Source organism: Lynx canadensis, chromosome B2 (genome assembly GCF_007474595.2).
Source record: "Lynx canadensis isolate LIC74 chromosome B2, mLynCan4.pri.v2, whole genome shotgun sequence".
NCBI classification, from domain to species: domain Eukaryota; kingdom Metazoa; phylum Chordata; class Mammalia; order Carnivora; family Felidae; genus Lynx; species Lynx canadensis.
Genome location: NC_044307.1, coordinates 125805001 through 125823942, shown reverse-complemented (window position 1 = coordinate 125823942; position 18942 = coordinate 125805001). Strand labels below are relative to the sequence as shown.

Sequence of the window (18942 nt, the reverse complement as noted above, 5' to 3'; positions counted from 1 at the left end):
ATCTGGAAGAGAATTACATAACCTTGAAGTTATTTATTATTTTTAAAAAAATTTTAATGTTTATTTCTAAGAGACAGAATCAGAGCACGAGCAGGGGAGGGGCAGAGAGAGAGGGAGACACAGAATCCGAAGCAGGCTCCAGGCTCTGAGCTGTCGGCACTGAGCCCGACACAGGGCTCAAACACACGAACTGTGAGATGGTGACCTGAGCCGAAGTCGGATGCTTAACCGACTGAGCCACCCAGGCGCCTCGAATTTTATAAACGCAGTGTACTTTTGAGGATTGAACTCTTGTATTCCCAGCCTGGAGACTACAGGTTCCTTCAAAATAAGGCAATAACGACTAATTTAAGCAATTACTTTATTAAAAATAGCAAATTTCACAAGTACTCATTTAACATTTTGTTGGCACTGGCCCCTGGAAAACAAACCCGTGTGTGTACTGATTGTCTAACGTAAACTGAAGCGGGGCTGCCCCCAAAAGCCTGTGCATCATCAACTTCGAATCAACACGGGAATGAGTAAGTTTGGTGAGCTCAGAAAGGATGAACCTTCAGCCCTATTAATAACATTTTGCACAAAGCGTTTCAAGTATAACCCCCATAAGGCAACAACAGAAAGCGTAGCAGCACAGCCTCGGCATCACAGTTCCTGATGAAGCCTTCAACCTGGCCTAGGCTCCAGTTATGGCGAACGCAGCAAGGCAACTTTACTAAAAGCAGCAGTGAGAACAATCATTGCACTGGTACTTTGATTACTTTATTCCTTGTTGTGGAAGATGATTCTGCTACTGGGTTCAGCTGCAAAATTAAAGAATGCTGTTTTTCTTCAAACCGCAAGAAAGCAACTGCATGTCCTTTTAGCTGGTGGACGTATTCGGGACGTCTTGTGCGTCCGCCAGATGTAGTTTTTGTCTGAATTCATCAGTTAAGATTTTCATTTTATAATCAGTACTTCTTTTAAACTTCGGGGAATTAAAAAAAAATAAATTTCGGGGAATTACACTCAGGAGCTAAGGGAGAGAGGTATTGAAATAAAGGAAATATGTTTAAAGGGAAGTGTCTATGTCACTGTGAGAAACCTGGATGTGGTAAGACAATTTTTAAACGTAGTGAAGTAATTATACTATATCCAGAATTTGAAGACTTAAAAAAAGGCACTAAATCAAGACTATGTTTCAGATTCTAATACAGCACAGGATTATTTCCACACGGCAAGAATTATTTTCATGGTAAGGAACTGATGAGAGGCAAATATGAAAACTTACTGGATTAAACAAAAATCATTGGAGAGAACAACACCACTTTATCATCCTTGGGAAAACAATTTCTTTGTAAAAGTCAAAAATCAAATCATCATAGCTCTAAAACTTTCCCTCTAATCCTGAATTATTCTTCAAGATTAGAATTAGTATGGAATTCTTGCAGAGGTTACCCCCCTCCCTTCTTATCATCATTGGCTTTCATCTTGTTCTTTCATCCATCCATATGATCCACCTGCTACCTATCTCTTCAAGACCCAATTCCAACAATGCTGTGAATACGCTGAGAACAACTAAATGCTAGCAATACGCGTATGGCAGAGGTTGCAAAAATATACAGACATGAGTGCTGTCATCAAAGCCATTGCCATCCAGTTGGAGGGCTGAAATTTAACACATATAAAAATCAAAAGATAGTGAAATAAGGCAGAATGCTAGTTGGAGGTATAGATACAATGCTTTATGAGAGTGGTCAGCTTCGGTGTTACTTGATGGGGGAAAAGGAGGAGGCCAGAGCAGCGGTAGGTAGAAAGCACAACCTGAACAGAGGCATTACGGTGAGCATGAACATGATGTGTTCAGACACCCAGAGAACCAGCTTAGTGGGAATGAAAAATATAACAGGATGCATAGGCTGTGATTATATTATTGAGAGCTGTTAAAAAGTCTAACATGGTAAAAAACTCGGTCTGAAATAGGAATGGCAAGAGGAGAGTGATGTTTTTAAGAAGACTAATTTATTTAGTGTCATTGTCTAAAGCTTACGGCAGCACTGTCCAAAAGAAATATAATGCAAGCCACAGGTATAATTTTTAAAATATATTTTATTCACACTAATATATAAAAAAGCTATCATTTCAGCATGCAATCATAAAAAATCTTGAGACATTTTACATTATTTTTTATACTAAATCTTTGAAATCAGGTGTACAAATTATACTTTTAGCACATTTCAATTCATATTAGCCACGTTTTGTGTGCTCAGTAGCTACGTGGCTAGTGGCTGCCATATTGGACAGTGCGTCTCCAGAGCTGGAACAGAAATTTGAAAGGTTATGGAATAAAGGGATGAGGGTAGGGGATGAAAGAGGAATAAAAGGCAGAACCGATGATGCCTGACAACTAAATGTAATCAAGAAGTGGCAAATCGTTCCATGTCCATGTCCCGGCTCAGTGGCAGATAGTTCCACGACCGAGTAGCAATGTCTGGTCTAATCATAGAAGGGATTTAAATAACCTTTGGAGACTGAAAATAACAGAGGCTACCGATGACGGAGAAGGAAATTAGGAGGAAAGTATGAATATAGAGAGAACATTTATTGCAAATGAGGAAACTACATTTGCCTCAAAGCTACACACTTGCTTCCCAAGATCTGAAACCAAACAACCTAGAGCCCATGCTCTTGTGTTCCGTCATGTTGCCTTGTTTAACTGTGGTGGTTGAATCAGGCAAAGTGGTGAGATAAATGAGTCTAAATGTCTAACAAAAACTCAGATAAGAGGATAGGAGATACTGACATGTCACAAGCATAGAAAGAGTACAAAGCATAGACTATGAAGCTCAAAATGAGTATAAAGAAAAGAAAAAAGCACCAGGCATTACTACTAAGAGAAGCCCCCTAATTAACTCATATCTTATCCCCATATTCAAGTCTTTCTTGGCAAGGATATGTTACATTAATGTTTCCCCAGTTTATGTGGCTTCTCACAAACCTTATTTTCTTCATCTGTAAAATGGGAAGTATAACACCACCTACTTACAAGGGTAGGACCAAATGAGAAAATGCAGGTAAAGCCCTTCATAAAATACTTGGCAATTAGTAAGTACTCAATTAAGATTAACTATTAATCGTTATCACTGGATTTGCATATACTTATTTCTTCATTGTTACTGTATAGTTTAGCAAGTAGTAACAGTATCTGTTACAACAATAATAGTAATTTATATATATATATTAGTTTAGAAAAACTAGATAATTACTCCATCATTATATGCAGCAATTATCCCATATTACAGAGGACACTCTGAGATGTTAAGCAATTTACCCAAGGTTAATTAGCAAAATTATCAAAACCAAATTTCAAAAATCAAATGTCTTGACCCTACAACCAGTATCCTTTTTGGTATCTCATTATTTAGTTCAGAAGGATGTCATACCTCTCAAATTATTTTATAGGCAGGATCATTTCTCATTGTTCTTTATCTCACGTTGTGCCTAGGACTATGTCCAAAAACACGTTTTGAAAAGTTCCTGAAATAATTGCTCCAAATTGTAATGTCAAAACCTGAATATTTTACACACACCTTGGTGATTTCTTTTAAGCTCCTCCTATAATACACCTTGTATATGCATCTAAAGTATTCTATGTAATGACAGGAAACTAAGCATGGCATATTATGTCTGCATATCCAACTGCTATTTAACTTAAGAATCTAAGATTCAAGATAATTTCTACGGCAACTAACCCAATCCTCAATTCTCTTGGTTGATTTTTAAAAATTTGTTTTAAAAATCCAAAAACAGTACAAAGCAAAGCAGAACAAATGAGAAACAAACAAAATTGTAGCATACAAAACAACTAAAAATTCCATTTGGAAACCAAAGAAGAGAAATGGCCCCAGTAAATCATCATGGGTGTCTTTGTTCATTGATTGAGGTATTCACCAGAAGTTATAATTTGTAAACTTTTCACTGTTGATATTAGGCAAAAGGATACATGGAAGAATTCAATTCTTCTAACTGTAACACAAAGAAACAAATTTAATTTCAGTTTTTATGGGAAAAATATCTTAAGTAGATAATTGTTTACACATTTTAAAGTAACCTGGTTTTCATTTAAGCTTTCTCTAAACGAAAAAATAAAATATTGAAAAAAACTTCCCAAAAATTTCCAGCTTGGGAAATTCACTTATGCAAAATAATTATAAAGTAGCTTTAGCATTTATTAAACACAAATATGAGAAGAGAATTAAACCAGATAAGCAAAACTAGAGTTCTATAAGGATTCTTAAAACCATGAACAATTATAATCATCTCTAATAGTTTTTTTAAAAAGTTGCCATTTTCATGATCAAAATCTTAAAAACCTTTGTGGATTACGAAAAGACTTCACATATCATTCAGTTTTCAGTATGTGGTAGAATTAATCACACCTGTTTTACAGAGGGAAAAATCAAAGTTACAGAAATGTTAACTACATTGACAAAGTTACACAGATATAACTGAAGTGCAAACCCCAGACTAAACAAAGGCTTTCTGGTTTCAAATTTGGTCTTCTCACTACTCCACAGTCACTTTCCTAAATGTAATGCAAATTAAGCTTCTATTTCTTAAGAGGACCCGATAAAAGGAAATACTTGCGAGTCTAAACATAGTCGATGTGAAATAAAACACACAGGCTTGAAACTTTAAAAGTATAGGCATACAGTTTCTCTCACATTTACTTACTCAAAGGATAAAGAAAAGCAACAGAATTAATCCTTTTTTGTCATTAGTAAATATGTAAACTATTCCAAAACTGAAGAACACTGAACTCAATTTTTCTTTATTTTTACTCCAAAAAAGGTTTAAAGAAGCCAATTTAATTAATACCTCTCAGTGTAAGAATCATAATAGTTACAGACAGAATTACGTCCTCCCAAAAGACGTACATTTTAGTTCTAATCCCCAATACCTCAGAATGTGAGTGTATTTGGAGACAGGGTCTCACAAAGAGGTAGGAAGTTAAGATGAGGTCAATAAGGACTAGTGTCTTTAAAAGAAGGGGAAATTTGGACATAGGCACCCACTCATAAAAGGAAAATGCCATGGAAGGATGAAGGCAGTCATCTACAAGCCAAGGAGAGGGGCCTCAGAAGAAACCGACCCTGCCAACACCTTGCTCACTAACTCTGGGCCTCCAGAGCTGTGAGAAATAAATTCCAGGTGTACTCAGTCTAAGGCACTCTGTTATGGCAGCTTTAGCAAGCTAATACACAGAGCAATGCACTAAAGGATCTGAAACATACACATAGTTCTGTATATAACATAAGTAACCACCACCTACCTGAGTAAATAACACAAAACGTATTTAATCATGTCAGGACCACCTTATACATTAAGATCGTATCATATATGTACAGAAGTGAATCTTTCACTTCTAGATTTCCCAGCATTCTCAAAATATATGCTTAGATATAAATGTGACAATTTCTTTGAAATATGTTTCCCTAAAAAAGAGTAGGACACGACATGTATGAAACTTGAAAATACTACACTAAGGGAAAGAACCCAGACATAAAAAGCCACATATTGTGTGATTCTCTTTATATGAAATATCCAGAATAGGCAAATCTGTACAGACCAAGAGGAGATTAGAGGCCACTAAGGGATGAAGAGGAGGGAGAATTGAGAGGTACAGGGTTTCTTTTTTGGGGTGATAAAAATGTTCTGGAATTAAACAGTGGGGATGTCTGCAAAACACTGTGAATACACTGAAAACCACTAAACGGTATACTTCAACATGACTAAAACGATGAACTTTCTTTCAATAAAAATTTTTGATTAAAGAAAGAATGAAGAAATATATACAAATCCTTTTATAAGTTTATATAAAAGAATTATAGTATATAAAGGAATTATACTCACATCAGACAGAAGCCTGTCCAGATTGGAGTCACTGGCTGTTTTTCTCTTATCCTCAGGAAGTTCCTCTAACTCCCCATAGAGCTCCAAATTCAAACGAGCTAATTTCTCCTGCATTCCCCGAACATGTTCCATCTGTTCAATGGAACATTCATTTCCTGGGGGAACATCCCAGAACATTAATAAAGATTAGGACAGTTCAAACTAACTGCCTTGAGGAAAAACTTGTAAATTCAAGGTACTCACAAGAACTTAGTTTTCGTTCTGTTGTAAATTACAGTGTTAATGACTGCCTATTTTCTGTGTATAATACACAAATCGAATTTCTGACCAGGAAAGCAATAATCTAAGAAATGGCTGTGGGTACTAAGAAAATCGGATTGGAAAGATTTTCTTTAAAAAAACAAAATCATCAGGGCGTCTGGTCTGTGGAGCCTGCGACTCTTGGTCTTGAGGTTGTGAGTATGAGCCCCACAGTGGGTGTGGAGATTGCTTGAAAATAAAATCTTTTAAAAATTTAAAACAACAAAGCAAAACAAAAACCCCAAAACCCAAATCATCCCTTAGGTAAAGAAAATTCTTTTTTCAATAGTAACATCATTTCTAGAAGCAATAGCATCATCTAATCATGTTCAATCTGACAACTGCCATTTGAACTGAGTGACCCAACGTTTTATAATAATGAGTGAACTTGAACGTCCTGTAAGAACTTCAACCATGAATCATTTTGCCACCAATTATTCCTTTAATAAATATAAATGAGGAACACCTGGGTGGCTCAGTCGGTTAAGCATCTGACTCTTGATTTTGGCTCAGGTCATGATCTCACAGTTGGTGAATTCAAGCTGTGCGTCGGGTTCCACTCTGACAGTGCAGAGCCTGCTTGGGATTCTCTCTCTCCCCTTCTCTCTGTGTCCCTCCCTCCCCCCATCAAAAATAAATAAACTTTGAAAAAAGAAATATAGATGAAAATATTTATGAAACATGAAGAATGTTATGAAGCATGAGAAACATAATGTAGTATCTTCAGTTGTATGCTCTAATGTAAGTGCAAGACAACTTAATTGCTAAAGGACAGGTCTTACGTTACTGAGTAGAGTTCTCTGAGGTGGCATTACCTGCTCAGGGCAACTAAAATATATACAGTACATATTACATATTTTCATATACTTTAAGTATAGCCTCTATAACCTCTTGATACTAAAAATTTTTTCTAAAAAACCTTGGTTTTCTCAAAAGTATACTGTAGCTCAGCTAAAGCTGAAGTTTATATCTTGAATCAGTATGAATTTATGTAAATTATAATTTCCCCAGGCTAGATTTGTATCATCTTCATAGATTGACAACATTAAACTATGCTGACTAATAATTTTGAAGCTAGTTACAGCTCTTTAAAAGTCATCCTTTCTTTATAGAAAATATCTCATATTTCCTCTATTTTAATGATGTTTTCTAACAATTAGTAACCTGGAAGATCGAGTGGGAGAAATACCTCAAGAGAGAAAGGCGTGTGTGTGTGTGTGTGTGTGTGTGTGTGTGTGTATACTGGCATACATATAAATGTATCAATATGTAACATATATATAGAAAAAGAGAGTGAGAAAAGTGGGGAGGGGGACAATATAAATCTATAAAGTAGAAATCACAAGGAATCCAGGTGATCTAACATGAGAACAATAGAAGCTCCAAAAGGATAAAAAGAAACAGATGGAGAAATAAATTAACAACAGAAATAATGTTCATTCAGATGAAAATGAGTTGGTAGATAGGAAGGGTGCACTGATTCCCAGGCAAAATTGATGAAAAAACATAAGGAAAAAAACTTTCAAACATCGAGACAGAAAAAAATTACCTATTAAGAAAGAATTCAACAGGCAATCCACCTTGTATCTACAATACTTCTAGATAGCAAACTGACAAATAACAGAGAATGACTTCAAGCCAAGAAAACAAGCTACATAAGAGTAGGGGCAGAGGGTCGCCTGGGTGGCTCAGTTGGTTAAGCATCCAACTTTGGCTCAGGTCATGATCTCACGGTTCATGAGTTTGAGCCCCATGTCAGACTCTGTGCTGACAGCTCGGAGCCTGGAGCCTGCTTCAGATTCTGTGTCTCCCTCGCTCTCTGCCCCTCCCCCACTCATGCTCTGTTTCTGTCTTTCAAAAATAAATAAACATTAAAAATTTTTTTTAAAAAGGGGGGGCCGAAAGGGTGTTGGCAAGAAAGCAAAGAAGTGATTCAAAGATTAAATCTCAGGTATGGGAGAGAAGAGAGAAGGGAAAGTGAAAGTGTTCTAAAGATACCATCTAAACTGGGTCAAGGTAAAGCAAGGAGGTAGAGATATAATAAAATATCTCTGTGAAATAAATAATATGTTTTTCATGTCTTCTTTTCAAATTAATAGTCTAACCAAGACTGGAAACCCAGAAACTATAAGAAAAGATAAAACAGGGGCGCCTGGGTGGCGCAGTCGGTTAAGCGTCCGACTTCAGCCAGGTCACGATCTCACGGTCCGTGAGTTCGAGCCCTGCGTTGGGCTCTGGGCTGATGGCTCAGAGCCTGGAGCCTGTTTCCGATTCTGTGTCTCCCTCTCTCTCTGCCCCTCCCCCGTTCATGCTCTGTCTCTCTCTGTCCCCAAAATAAATAAACGTGGAAAAAAAAAAATTTAAAAAAAAAATAAATAAATAAATAAAAAAGATAAAACGTATTTCAGTATTCAAAACTTTTACAAGGTTAAATATACCATAAAGTCCACAAACATACTCAATTTGGTTAAAAAAAAACAAAAACAAAAAAGCCAAAATACAGCAGTTGGAGTGGTTAGTATCCAAAATATACAAAGGGCTCTTAGCAATTGGCAACACCACCATCAACAAAAGGATAAATAACCAAACAGAAAACTGGGTAAAGGTCCTGAAAAGAGCAATTCAACTTCTTAACATATACAAACTCAACAGTAATAAAAGAAATATCACCTCATACCAACAGTCTGGCAAAATTAAAAGGCTAGTAATACCTATTTCTGGTTGAATTCGGAGAAAAGAGTTCTTTCATAAACTGTGGATGAAAACTAGAAGGACAATAGCTTTTTTGGAAGGCAATCTGAATACCTGTACTAAAATCAGAATTACTGCTTTGACCCACTAATCCCACTCATGGTAATCCATCCCAAAGAAATAAAAGCACTGACATACATATGTATGTAAAGAGATGTTCACTACACCGTTATGTTTAGGGGCTCAAAAATGGAAACAAAGTAAATGCCCTTCAACAGAGAAACGGTTGAATAAACTGCGGTATATTCACAACTTGGAATATTATGTAGCCGTTGGAAAAAAAGAATGAATTAGGGGTGCCTGGGTGATTTAGTTGGTTAGGCATCCAACTCTTAATCTCAGCTCAGGTCTTGATTAATCTCAGCTCAGGATGTGAGTTCAGGCCCTACGCTGGACTCCACACTGGGCATGGAGCCTACTTAATTAAAAAAAAAAAAGAAAAGAAAAGTTAAAAAAAGAATAAATTAGAGCTATACCAGGTGCCCAGGAGAGATTTTCATTAGATATTCTTTAGTGAGGAAAGCAAGATGGGGACAAGTACATATAAGATACAATTTGTATAAAACAATGAAAACTAAAATCTTTGTGTATGTTTATATATATATTAGTGCCATAACCTAGAGAAAAATATGAAAAGATATACACCTGGTTCTTAACGTGGTTATCTAGTTGGGGTGGGGGGAGGTGGAGCCAAGAGAGGGTGTGGTCAGGGAGGGGCTAGGAAGCCAAGGAACTCCACAATGAGATACCACATCACACCTGTCAGAACAGCTAAACTTGACAACTCAGGAAGCAACAGATGTTGCCAAGGATGCAGAGAAAGGGACACTTTTGCACCGCTGGTGGGAATGCAAACTGGTGCAGACACTCTGGAAAACAGTATGAAGGTTCCTCAAAAAATTAAAAATAGAACTACCCCACAACCCAGCAATTACACTACTAGGTATTTATCCAAAGGACAAAAATGCTGATTCGAAGGGGTACATGCACCCAGATGTTTGTAGCAGCACTATCAACAACAGCCAAATTATGGAAAGAGCCCAAATGTCCATTGACTGATGAATGGATAAAAAAGATGTGGTATATATACACAATGGAATATTACTCTGTGCTCAAAAAGAATGAAATCTTGCCATCTGCAACAATGTGCATGGAACTAGAGTGTATTATGCTAAGTGAAATAAGTCAGTCAGAGAAAGACAAATATATGATTGCACTCATATGTGGAATTTAAGAAACAAAGCAGATGAACATAGGGGAAAAATAAAAACAGAGGGGGAGGCAAACCATAAGAGACTCTTAAATACAGAGAATAAACTGAAGGTTGCTGGAGGGGTGTTGGGGGTGGTGGGCTAAATGAGTGACGGGCATTAAAGAGGGCACTTATTGGGATGAGCACTGGGCATTATATGTAGGGGATGAATCACTAAATTCTATTCCTGAAACCAATACTACACTATATGTTAACTAGAATTTAAATTAATTAATTAAAAAAGAAAGAAAAAAACCAAGGAATAAAGAGGTATGGGAGGAAAGGATAGCACTTCAAAAAACCAGTATGTATGTTGATGACATTTATGCATTCATGTGAAATTCTGTATGTGTGCATTCAATAATTTTCAAATTGCTTTAAAAAATACAGGGATATAATTTTATCAGAGAAGGGTTATAAGGTAAGTTGCAAGCTGAACATAAAAACTCTTGACCATATACTTTGTGAACTCATATACAAAAATACCTACTCAGAGGTTTTTTGTTTTGTTTTTTTAATGTTTGTTTTTGAGAGAGACAGAGAGAGCATGAGAAAGGGCAGAGAGAGAGGGGGACAGAGAATCCGAAGCAGGCTCCAGGCCCTCAGCTGTCAGCACAGAGCCCGACACAGGGCTTGAACCCATGAAATCGCAAGATCATGACCTAAGCCAAAGTCGGATGCTCAACTGACTGAGCCACCCAGGCACCCCACCTACCTGGAGTTTCTAATGGAACAATCAGTTAACTGTTCTTATAGCTTCATGATTGAACAAAAACACCAGATTCTTTTAAATTTAAAATCAGGGATGGTAGGCAAGAAATAAGTTTAGGCTTAAAAGGGTAAAGAAAAATGACCTTGAGGCTTTCCCAAACTAAAATACTAAGTCTAAAATATTTTTTTTTTATTTTTTTTTTAAATTTTTTTTTTTTCAATGTTTATTTATTTTTGGGACAGAGAGAGACAGAGCATGAACGGGGGAGGGGCAGAGAGAGAGGGAGACACAGAATCAGAAACAGGCTCCAGGCTCTGAGCCATCAGCCCAGAGCCTGATGCGGGGCTCGAACTCACGGACCGCGAGATCGTGACCTGGCTGAAGTCGGACGCTTAACCGACTGCGCCACCCAGGCGCCCCTAAGTCTAAAATATTTAACTGATGAAGAATGTTCCTTTTATTTGTTACTTTCAGGATAGTTATTACATAATAGCAATCCTACTTCAACATTTTTACTAACCCTCCTTTCTTACAAAAACTTTTTTCATGAAATTTTAGATGACAAATTATAGTTCATGACAAACGAAATCTAGATGATTGCATTTTATGCCAATAGATTCTTTTTTTTTTAATAAAAGAAAATGATATTTTTGAAATAAATGGCAAAATAGGAGCACCTGGGTGGCTCACTCAATTGAACATCTGACTCTTGATTTCAACTCAGGTCATGATCTCACGGTTTATGGGATCAAGCCCTGCATTGAGCTCTGCACCATCAGCAGCCTGCTTAGGATTCTTTCTCTCTCTCTCTCTCTCTCTTTCTCTCTTCCCCTCCCCTGCACGTGTGCTCTCTCTCTCTCAAATTAAATAAATATGAAAAAATAAAAAAAAATATAAAGGAATGGCAAAATAAATGCAGAAAATAGGACGCGAGCATCTGGAAAAGAAAAACAGAGAAATATCTATGGCTTGCCGAATGCTTGAAGTTTTCCGGAGTGGAAATCATTCAAAAGGCTGAGAAGCCCCCTCTCCATCTCCTGAACGTCTGAGACATCGGTGAGGAAGGAGTGCTGAATGGGAGCCGGCTGTGTGCCTTTTCCTTCTCCTCCCTGAGGTCTGGTCTTTTCTTTCATCACTCTGCGCAGATAGCACAATGAAAACATTAATTGCATACAGTTACCTTTATTATTTTTTTATAATTTTTTTGTAAATGTTTATTTATTTTTGAGAGAGAGAAAGAGAGCACAAGCAGGAGAGGGGCAGAGAGAGGGGGACAGAGGATCCGAAGCTGGCTCTGCAGAGAGCCCGATGTGGGGTTCAAACTTGCAAACCACAAGATCATGACCTGAGCCGAAGTCAGATGCTTAACTGACTGAGCCACCCAGGCGCCCCAGGATTTTAGTGTTTTAAATTTCTTCTTTGAACTTTTCCTGTGTTTGAATTTTTACAGTAAATACAAATCATTTCTATGACAATAATAAAACCACCCTTTTAAAAAAGATAAAACCTACCATGGGGCACCTGGGTGGCTCAGCTCGTTAAGTGTCCGTCTCTTGGTTTTGGCTCAAGTCATGATCTCACAGTTCATAGGTTCAAGCCCCACATCGGGCTCTGCACTGATGGTGTGGAGCCTGCTTGGGATACTCTTTCCCTCCCTCTCTCTCTGCCCCTCCCCTGCTTGCCATCTCTCTCTCTCTCTCTCTCAAACTTAAAAAAAATTATACATATATATATATATATATATATATATATATATGAAAACACACTCAGCTTAATTTAAAAAAAAACATATTTTTTTCCCTCTTCTGGCTAGTGCATCAACTTTGTCTGTGACTTTTCTCACTCTGTCCTGTTTAATATGAGACAAAGTAAGGGTCTTCAAACCAGTCATTCATTTTGCATGTGCTAATCCCTACACACTATACCCTTCACAAATTTTTTCTAAATCACATATAATAGATCCTGCCACTGTTTTAAAAGTTAAGCCAAGAGAAAAACAAGTATTATAAGAATTACTAGATTTAGTATTTACGTTGGCAGTGTTTTGCTGTGATAATCTGAAAGAAATGAATTCACCTTTTTAACTTTGGTCGCTGGGAAGTTGACTGTGATGCAGGATTTGAAAACCCTGTGCTTTTACTAACTGGAATGGCATTTTTTTTGGCATTAACAGCCTGAGTAGAGTGGGCACTAAAAGACTTAGGACTCCGCCTCTTCAGTTTCCGCTCCTCCATTGTTTTAAGTTCCTTATTGCACCACGGCCAGCTTCTTATGACCTAAGGAAATATAGCAAAATTATACACATATGCTAGAATATGTGAAAGTGAAAGGGTTTTAAAGACCCACTTCATAGGCTTAAAGAGGATTGAGAATTTCAGAGCTCATTAGATAAAGTTAAAACAAGGATCCCTTAAGTTTAACCTACGGTGCTATGTACACAGAAGCTCTAAGCAAAATGGACTGGTAGACAAAAATGTTTTCCATCATTTTCTGTATTCACGCATCCACAAATATTTACTCTTTTCCACTTGCCAGGCACTATTCTGGATATTGGGAAGATGGTAGTGAACAAGACAAAGTCCCTGTTCTCAAAGAGCCTACATGATAGAAGGGAAAGAATGCCTCAAAAAAGAAACAAAATAGCCATGTGATAGATACTCCCAGCCTGACTCAAGCTCTAGGTGGTCTTTAGATCTCCCTGCTAAAATTTATTCTTCTAAGAATAACAGACGTATAATTGACAGGGGGTATTTGCATTTTAACTAATGACTAGAAACCTTATGGCAACTACCAAGCACAAACTCAGTGTCTGCCTAGGGATAATACTGATTCTGGTTCTTCGATCGAGTGAAGTTCTATAAAATTAAATTCGTTCCATGACTATTCTGAATATACTTTCTTTACCTATTTCCAATGATACATGAAACTGTATATGTTTGTTTAGTTTTGCTAGTATCAGAAAAGTTACACTATGAAGTTCTAGCTGGCTCTTCCATACAGAATATGTGTAAGGTCTTCTGTTTATCCAATAATTTCCCCTTATTTCATGTATTAACTACCTTTATCTTCCTTACAGCCATCCATCGAAAAATATCCTTCTACATTTTTACTTATGCATACTATTAAATTGTTCTTAATTATATTGCTTCCTGTATCATGAGATGAGAAATTTACATGGCTATTTACCTCATCAGATTGCAAAGTGCTTTAGCACTATTAAGCTTTTTGTGTACATGGTGTTGAATGTAATCATGCTACGGCCACTCAAAAAGATTCAAATCCACTGATGTCACTCTTAAAATAATTACTTAAAAATTTTAACTAAAACAGACTTTTTTTTGCCATTGTCTAAACTCAGTACCACCAGCACTGGAATTTAAACCATTTCAGCTCAGTTGGCTCAGGCTGACCCTAGACAATCACAACTGGATTTATATATAATACCCCCAAAGAAGCACAAGTTTTAAAGGAAAGGTTCTAATGATTAGTGTCTAATCCCAGATACCAAGTGTAAATCCATTCAAATCTTGGCTAACAATTTTTCCTTTAAGAAGAATTTTCAGTAACACAACAGACACTTTGGGGTTGTTTTGACATGAACACAAATTAAATGGAATTTTAATAAACAGCTGAAGAGAGACAATGGGGCATCAGTTCTCCAAAGAGACAAGCATCTGTTTAAACGTGTGATACACATAAACACATGGACCTTCGAATTTAATGATGCTAATAGACCATTTGGTGATACAGGAAAAAGAAAAGGTAGTAAAGCAATTCAAATAAACCAACAGTGGTCTAAACTATGATATTCTGAGGGGCCAGGACTGGAAATGTATCCGCTTTTGGAAGGCAAGCCGCCGGTACAACAAGCAGCAAGGAACCATTTAGAGATGGCCTTCGCAGTTACTCACTCACTGAGTGCCAGGAACCCACGGCCTTCAAGAAGGACTAGGAGTCCCTCTTGACTTCACCTTATTCTCCTTCCCCAATCAGCCAACGCGGTGACCCTTCACCTCCCAGAATTGAGCGGTGGATAGAGTGGGTGGTGGAAGGGGCCTAAAGGGGACAATGCGGAAGCGCCTTTGCTTCCACTGCATACCTGAGGAAGGAGAGGATCGGAATCCTCTTCCTCAACCTGCAAAGACTCCGGAGTCTCCGAAGCCACCGCCGCAGCTGCAGCCTCCGACGCTACTGCTGCAGCTAGAGCCGGGGTCACATCCCGGACCCAGCGCCACCACAGTTCCCTTTGTTTACGGAAGTGACGCAAGGAGGCGGAGCTTCCGTGCCCGCCCTTTCCCGCCCCCCCCACCCCCATCCCGGCGGGAGCCTCGCCTCTTCCTGCCACTCCAGTACGGCTCCCGTCTCCGCCCTTGGCACCGCATTGCCTCTACTGTCCTGCTCTCAGCTGTATTTTAGGCGGACGTGGAAACAAAGACCCATAGTTGGACTTTTATTTTGGGTTCTGTGGCCCACAAGCACTGAGGAATAGGCGTGGCAGTGGAAGCAGGCACGGGAGACGCAGAGCGCTTCGCGGAAGCTGTCCCGCCCCCTGGCTGAACGTCGGCTCCCACGCACTACAATTCCCAGCATGCCATTCCAGCAAGAGCGGAGGCGGAACCGGAGTGTCGTCATAGCAACTGAATCAACTACCTCGCGGAGACTTCTCAAGGTAAAGTTTGGAAAGCGCCAGGAAAAACCGTGATTCTGTTTAATGACACCATGCCAAGCCCCTAAATGAGATTCTATTTCTGTTAATAACTACTCTGTTAAGACCCTATACAGGCTTTATGTCCCATCCTCACTACAATTCCATGAGGTAGGTGTTACCCTCTTTTTAGATGTGAGGACTCTGACACTCAAAAAAGCTAATTAAATGCGCGTTTCTCGTCGCCAAAACAGTTCTTTCACTATATATATTTCTTCTGGAGAAGGAATTGTGTATTGTGATAGACAGAACTATCCTAAATGAGGGGAGAGATCCAGGTTTCATTCCCTCGTCTGGATGTCCTTTCCCGTGTGGGGAGGTTTTAGGTTTGTAGATCTTTAGATTGAAGAGGCAAGGGATAGTACCACATATTTCTCCTGAATTTGTTAATGAGGAAGCCGTATCTAGAGATTGATATAAATACATCAATGCTAGAGAGGCAGAACAAAGTAGAACCCACGTATTCTAATTTGGAGTGCCCTTCCACCATCACGCCCTCCGTTTTTAAAAAATCGGAAAACTTTTTTAAACGTTTATTCATTTTTGAGAGACAGAGAGAGGCAGAGTGTGAGCAGGGGAAGGGCAGAGAGACAGGGAGGCACAGAATCCAAAGCAGGCTCCGGGCTCTGAGCTGTCAACACAGAGCCCTACACAGGGCTCAAACTCACAAACCGTGAGATCATGGCCTGAGCCGAAGTCGGACGCTTAACCAACTGAGCCACTCAGTCGGTTGTCAGCAAGATATCAGCAAGATATCCCGGTCGACAGCGAGATATCAGCAAGAGGACAATTCATCTTTCCAATATCTTTTCTCCAAGTTCTTGTTGTAGGAACACTCCAGCTTTAGAAGAAGGCTTGTGTTATAGGCTTAACCAGAAAGCAAAGTATACCATTGATCGGAAAATTAGCTATACTGTGTAACAACCCTTCCATCAGTTTTCTCTCCTTTGTTGAATTTTAATTTAATTTGACCAGTATCACCGAAGAGTACCACAAGACTAGTAAATACTTGTAGGGATAGCTTACAGTATAGCAGAGAGAGTAGAAGGGAGGGAGGGGGGCAGCAAGGCAGGGAGGAAGGGAAGAGTAGAAGAGGCCCTCATAACACATAATAACCAACAAAGAAATTTTAAGATGTTATTTAAAACCTAAACTGCTACCACTCTGCTTTTTAAGAGCTGTCAAGGGGAAATAAGTCTTGTATAGGGAGAAAAGGGGAGATGATACTCTAAGAAGATGGCCCATTGTGTGTCATAATGGAGCAAGGAGTGTTGGATATGCACGGGTGGGCAGGAGGCTGAGTTTGGGGGTATGAAATTGAGAAAGTTGAATTGTACTATACAATAAGCTGGGAAGAATTGCTCACTGTAGTAGAAGGTAGGGGTTGGGAAATGTTGAAGAAAAGGACAGCAAAGAAGGGAGCAGAGTGAGAAAGGAGAGTCAAAGTGGTGGGAGGGAGAAGACTTTAAAAAGATCAGTGAGGTCTGTTGTTCAATTTGTAATTGGTAGTGTCCTAATTACACACACACACACACACACACACACACACACGTCTTCCATGCTTCCAAACTTCAAGATAAATTCTCTACAGGATCAAAGCTTTGTATGAACATTATGAAAATCAAGGAAAAGCATTGTGTTCTGCATCTTTGGGAGATTTACGGACAATAAGAGCAACGTGTGTGTAACAGTAACGTGATGTATAAACAGCACTATGTCAGGTGAAGGAGGAGCTTAGAGTCCAAGGTGAATGGAAAATTATAAACCACAGTCTATGCTGTAATCTTGGAAAGAGAGGAGTTTCCCACTACATTAATACAAGTATTATATTTCATTTTGCGTCACTCTTAAAGGGTAGGGGTACATGGGATGACAGCTGGTAACATGCTGGTGTCTCCTACCAGTCTGTTAGCTACTCATGAAAGGATCTAGGTTTTATACATCTTTATATCCCCAAAGTTTAGCGTAGTGTCTGGCATACAATAGAAAATTAGAAAATTTACATTCAATTAATGAATAAATGAGGAAAAAATTAGACCCATATGATGGCAAGTGGCAGATGGCATTATTAAATCAAGTGTCACCATAACTCAGATTACTTATTCAAGAATTAGAATTTAGATTGATTCTTAGTCATACCTGCCTCTGGTCTCCAGGTGGCAGTATTATCTCATATTAAATTGTTCTGAGACCAGATTCCATTTAACTTTGAGAACATAAATGAGTTAGAATAAAAACTGAATTCTTAGTTTATTTCTGTAATTGTACAGATCCAAAGAAGTAATAAAATGTAATTACATGAGATTATGGATTTTTCCTCTAATTTCGACACAAACGAAAGCAGTTTCCAAAACCTTGATAATAAATACAAATTAGGGTAGTTGTTTACAAAACACATGCATTCCTTCAAATTATGAAGTTGCATGCGTGCATGGTGCATATGTGGGGGGGAGGGAGAGGGAGAGAGAAAGTGAGTGAGCAGTAATATGTCTAGAAATAAATAATCTCCCCACGAACAGCATGACCAGATTAAATGCAGGATGGTGGGATGAATGTGAATTTCAGAAACACAAAGAATGCTTTATTTGTATAAGTCCCATGCAATATTTGGGACACATTTATACTAAAAAAATACTCCTCATGTATCTGAAAATCACCTTCAGCTGGTCATCGAGTTTTCCTTTGCTAAATCTGGCGGTTTTACCAACACGTATTCTGTTGCTGTTAATTCCAAAAGAAGCAGAACTTCACCAGGTCTGCAGACGCGGTGGTGTTGCCTTATTTGGAGAGATGGAAAGGAAGTAGCTCGTAGGATCAGCTTCCTCACTGCAAGTGCAACCTTCTGCTCATTGTAGTTATCGGTACAGATCAGAGTTCTATAGCTGAGTAAATTATTTTCAGGAAACGGACCCCTCAGGCAAGTGCAGATGGTATAGTCTAAAGAGGTTATTTTATACAAACTCAGTGTTTTCTAGCATTCACGAGCCTGGTTGTAAAAGTCAAGCACTGTGAATAAGCAAGGAGATCCTGGATCCCTTCACCTCTGACTTACACTTTTCACAGGTGCCTGAGGTATACCAGCTATGGCAATAGAAATAGAAGGATTGTTTATGAAATAAATCCTATTTCAAAAAAGTAAAGAATTTTCTGATAAATTAAATCATATGTCATAGTTTCGTGTACATTTGCATGTTTAACGTAAGCATTCCCTATCTTCTAGATAAAATGCACTTCAAAATTTCATTTGCCAATATTTCTGAATTCAAAATAAGCTTTCCACAGGAACATTATTGTGAATATAAGATCTTCAGATTACCTAATAAGAGTATATTT

At 38.3% G+C, this 18942-nt stretch overlaps 1 protein-coding gene across 1 annotated transcript; it reads right to left on the bottom strand.

Annotated features, from left to right (window-relative positions):
• Positions 1-344: 344 nt before the first annotated feature.
• On the bottom strand, positions 345-15202 carry CCDC28A (coiled-coil domain containing 28A; the record flags this gene model as incomplete). Its single annotated transcript, XM_030316453.1, is given in 7 exon segments — positions 345-914; positions 3980-4002; positions 5890-6044; positions 11878-12041; positions 12981-13180; positions 15004-15171; positions 15173-15202. Coding segments are annotated over 7 exon segments (795 nt in total), but the record flags the coding sequence as incomplete, so codon positions are not given.
• Positions 15203-18942: the final 3740 nt, after the last annotated feature.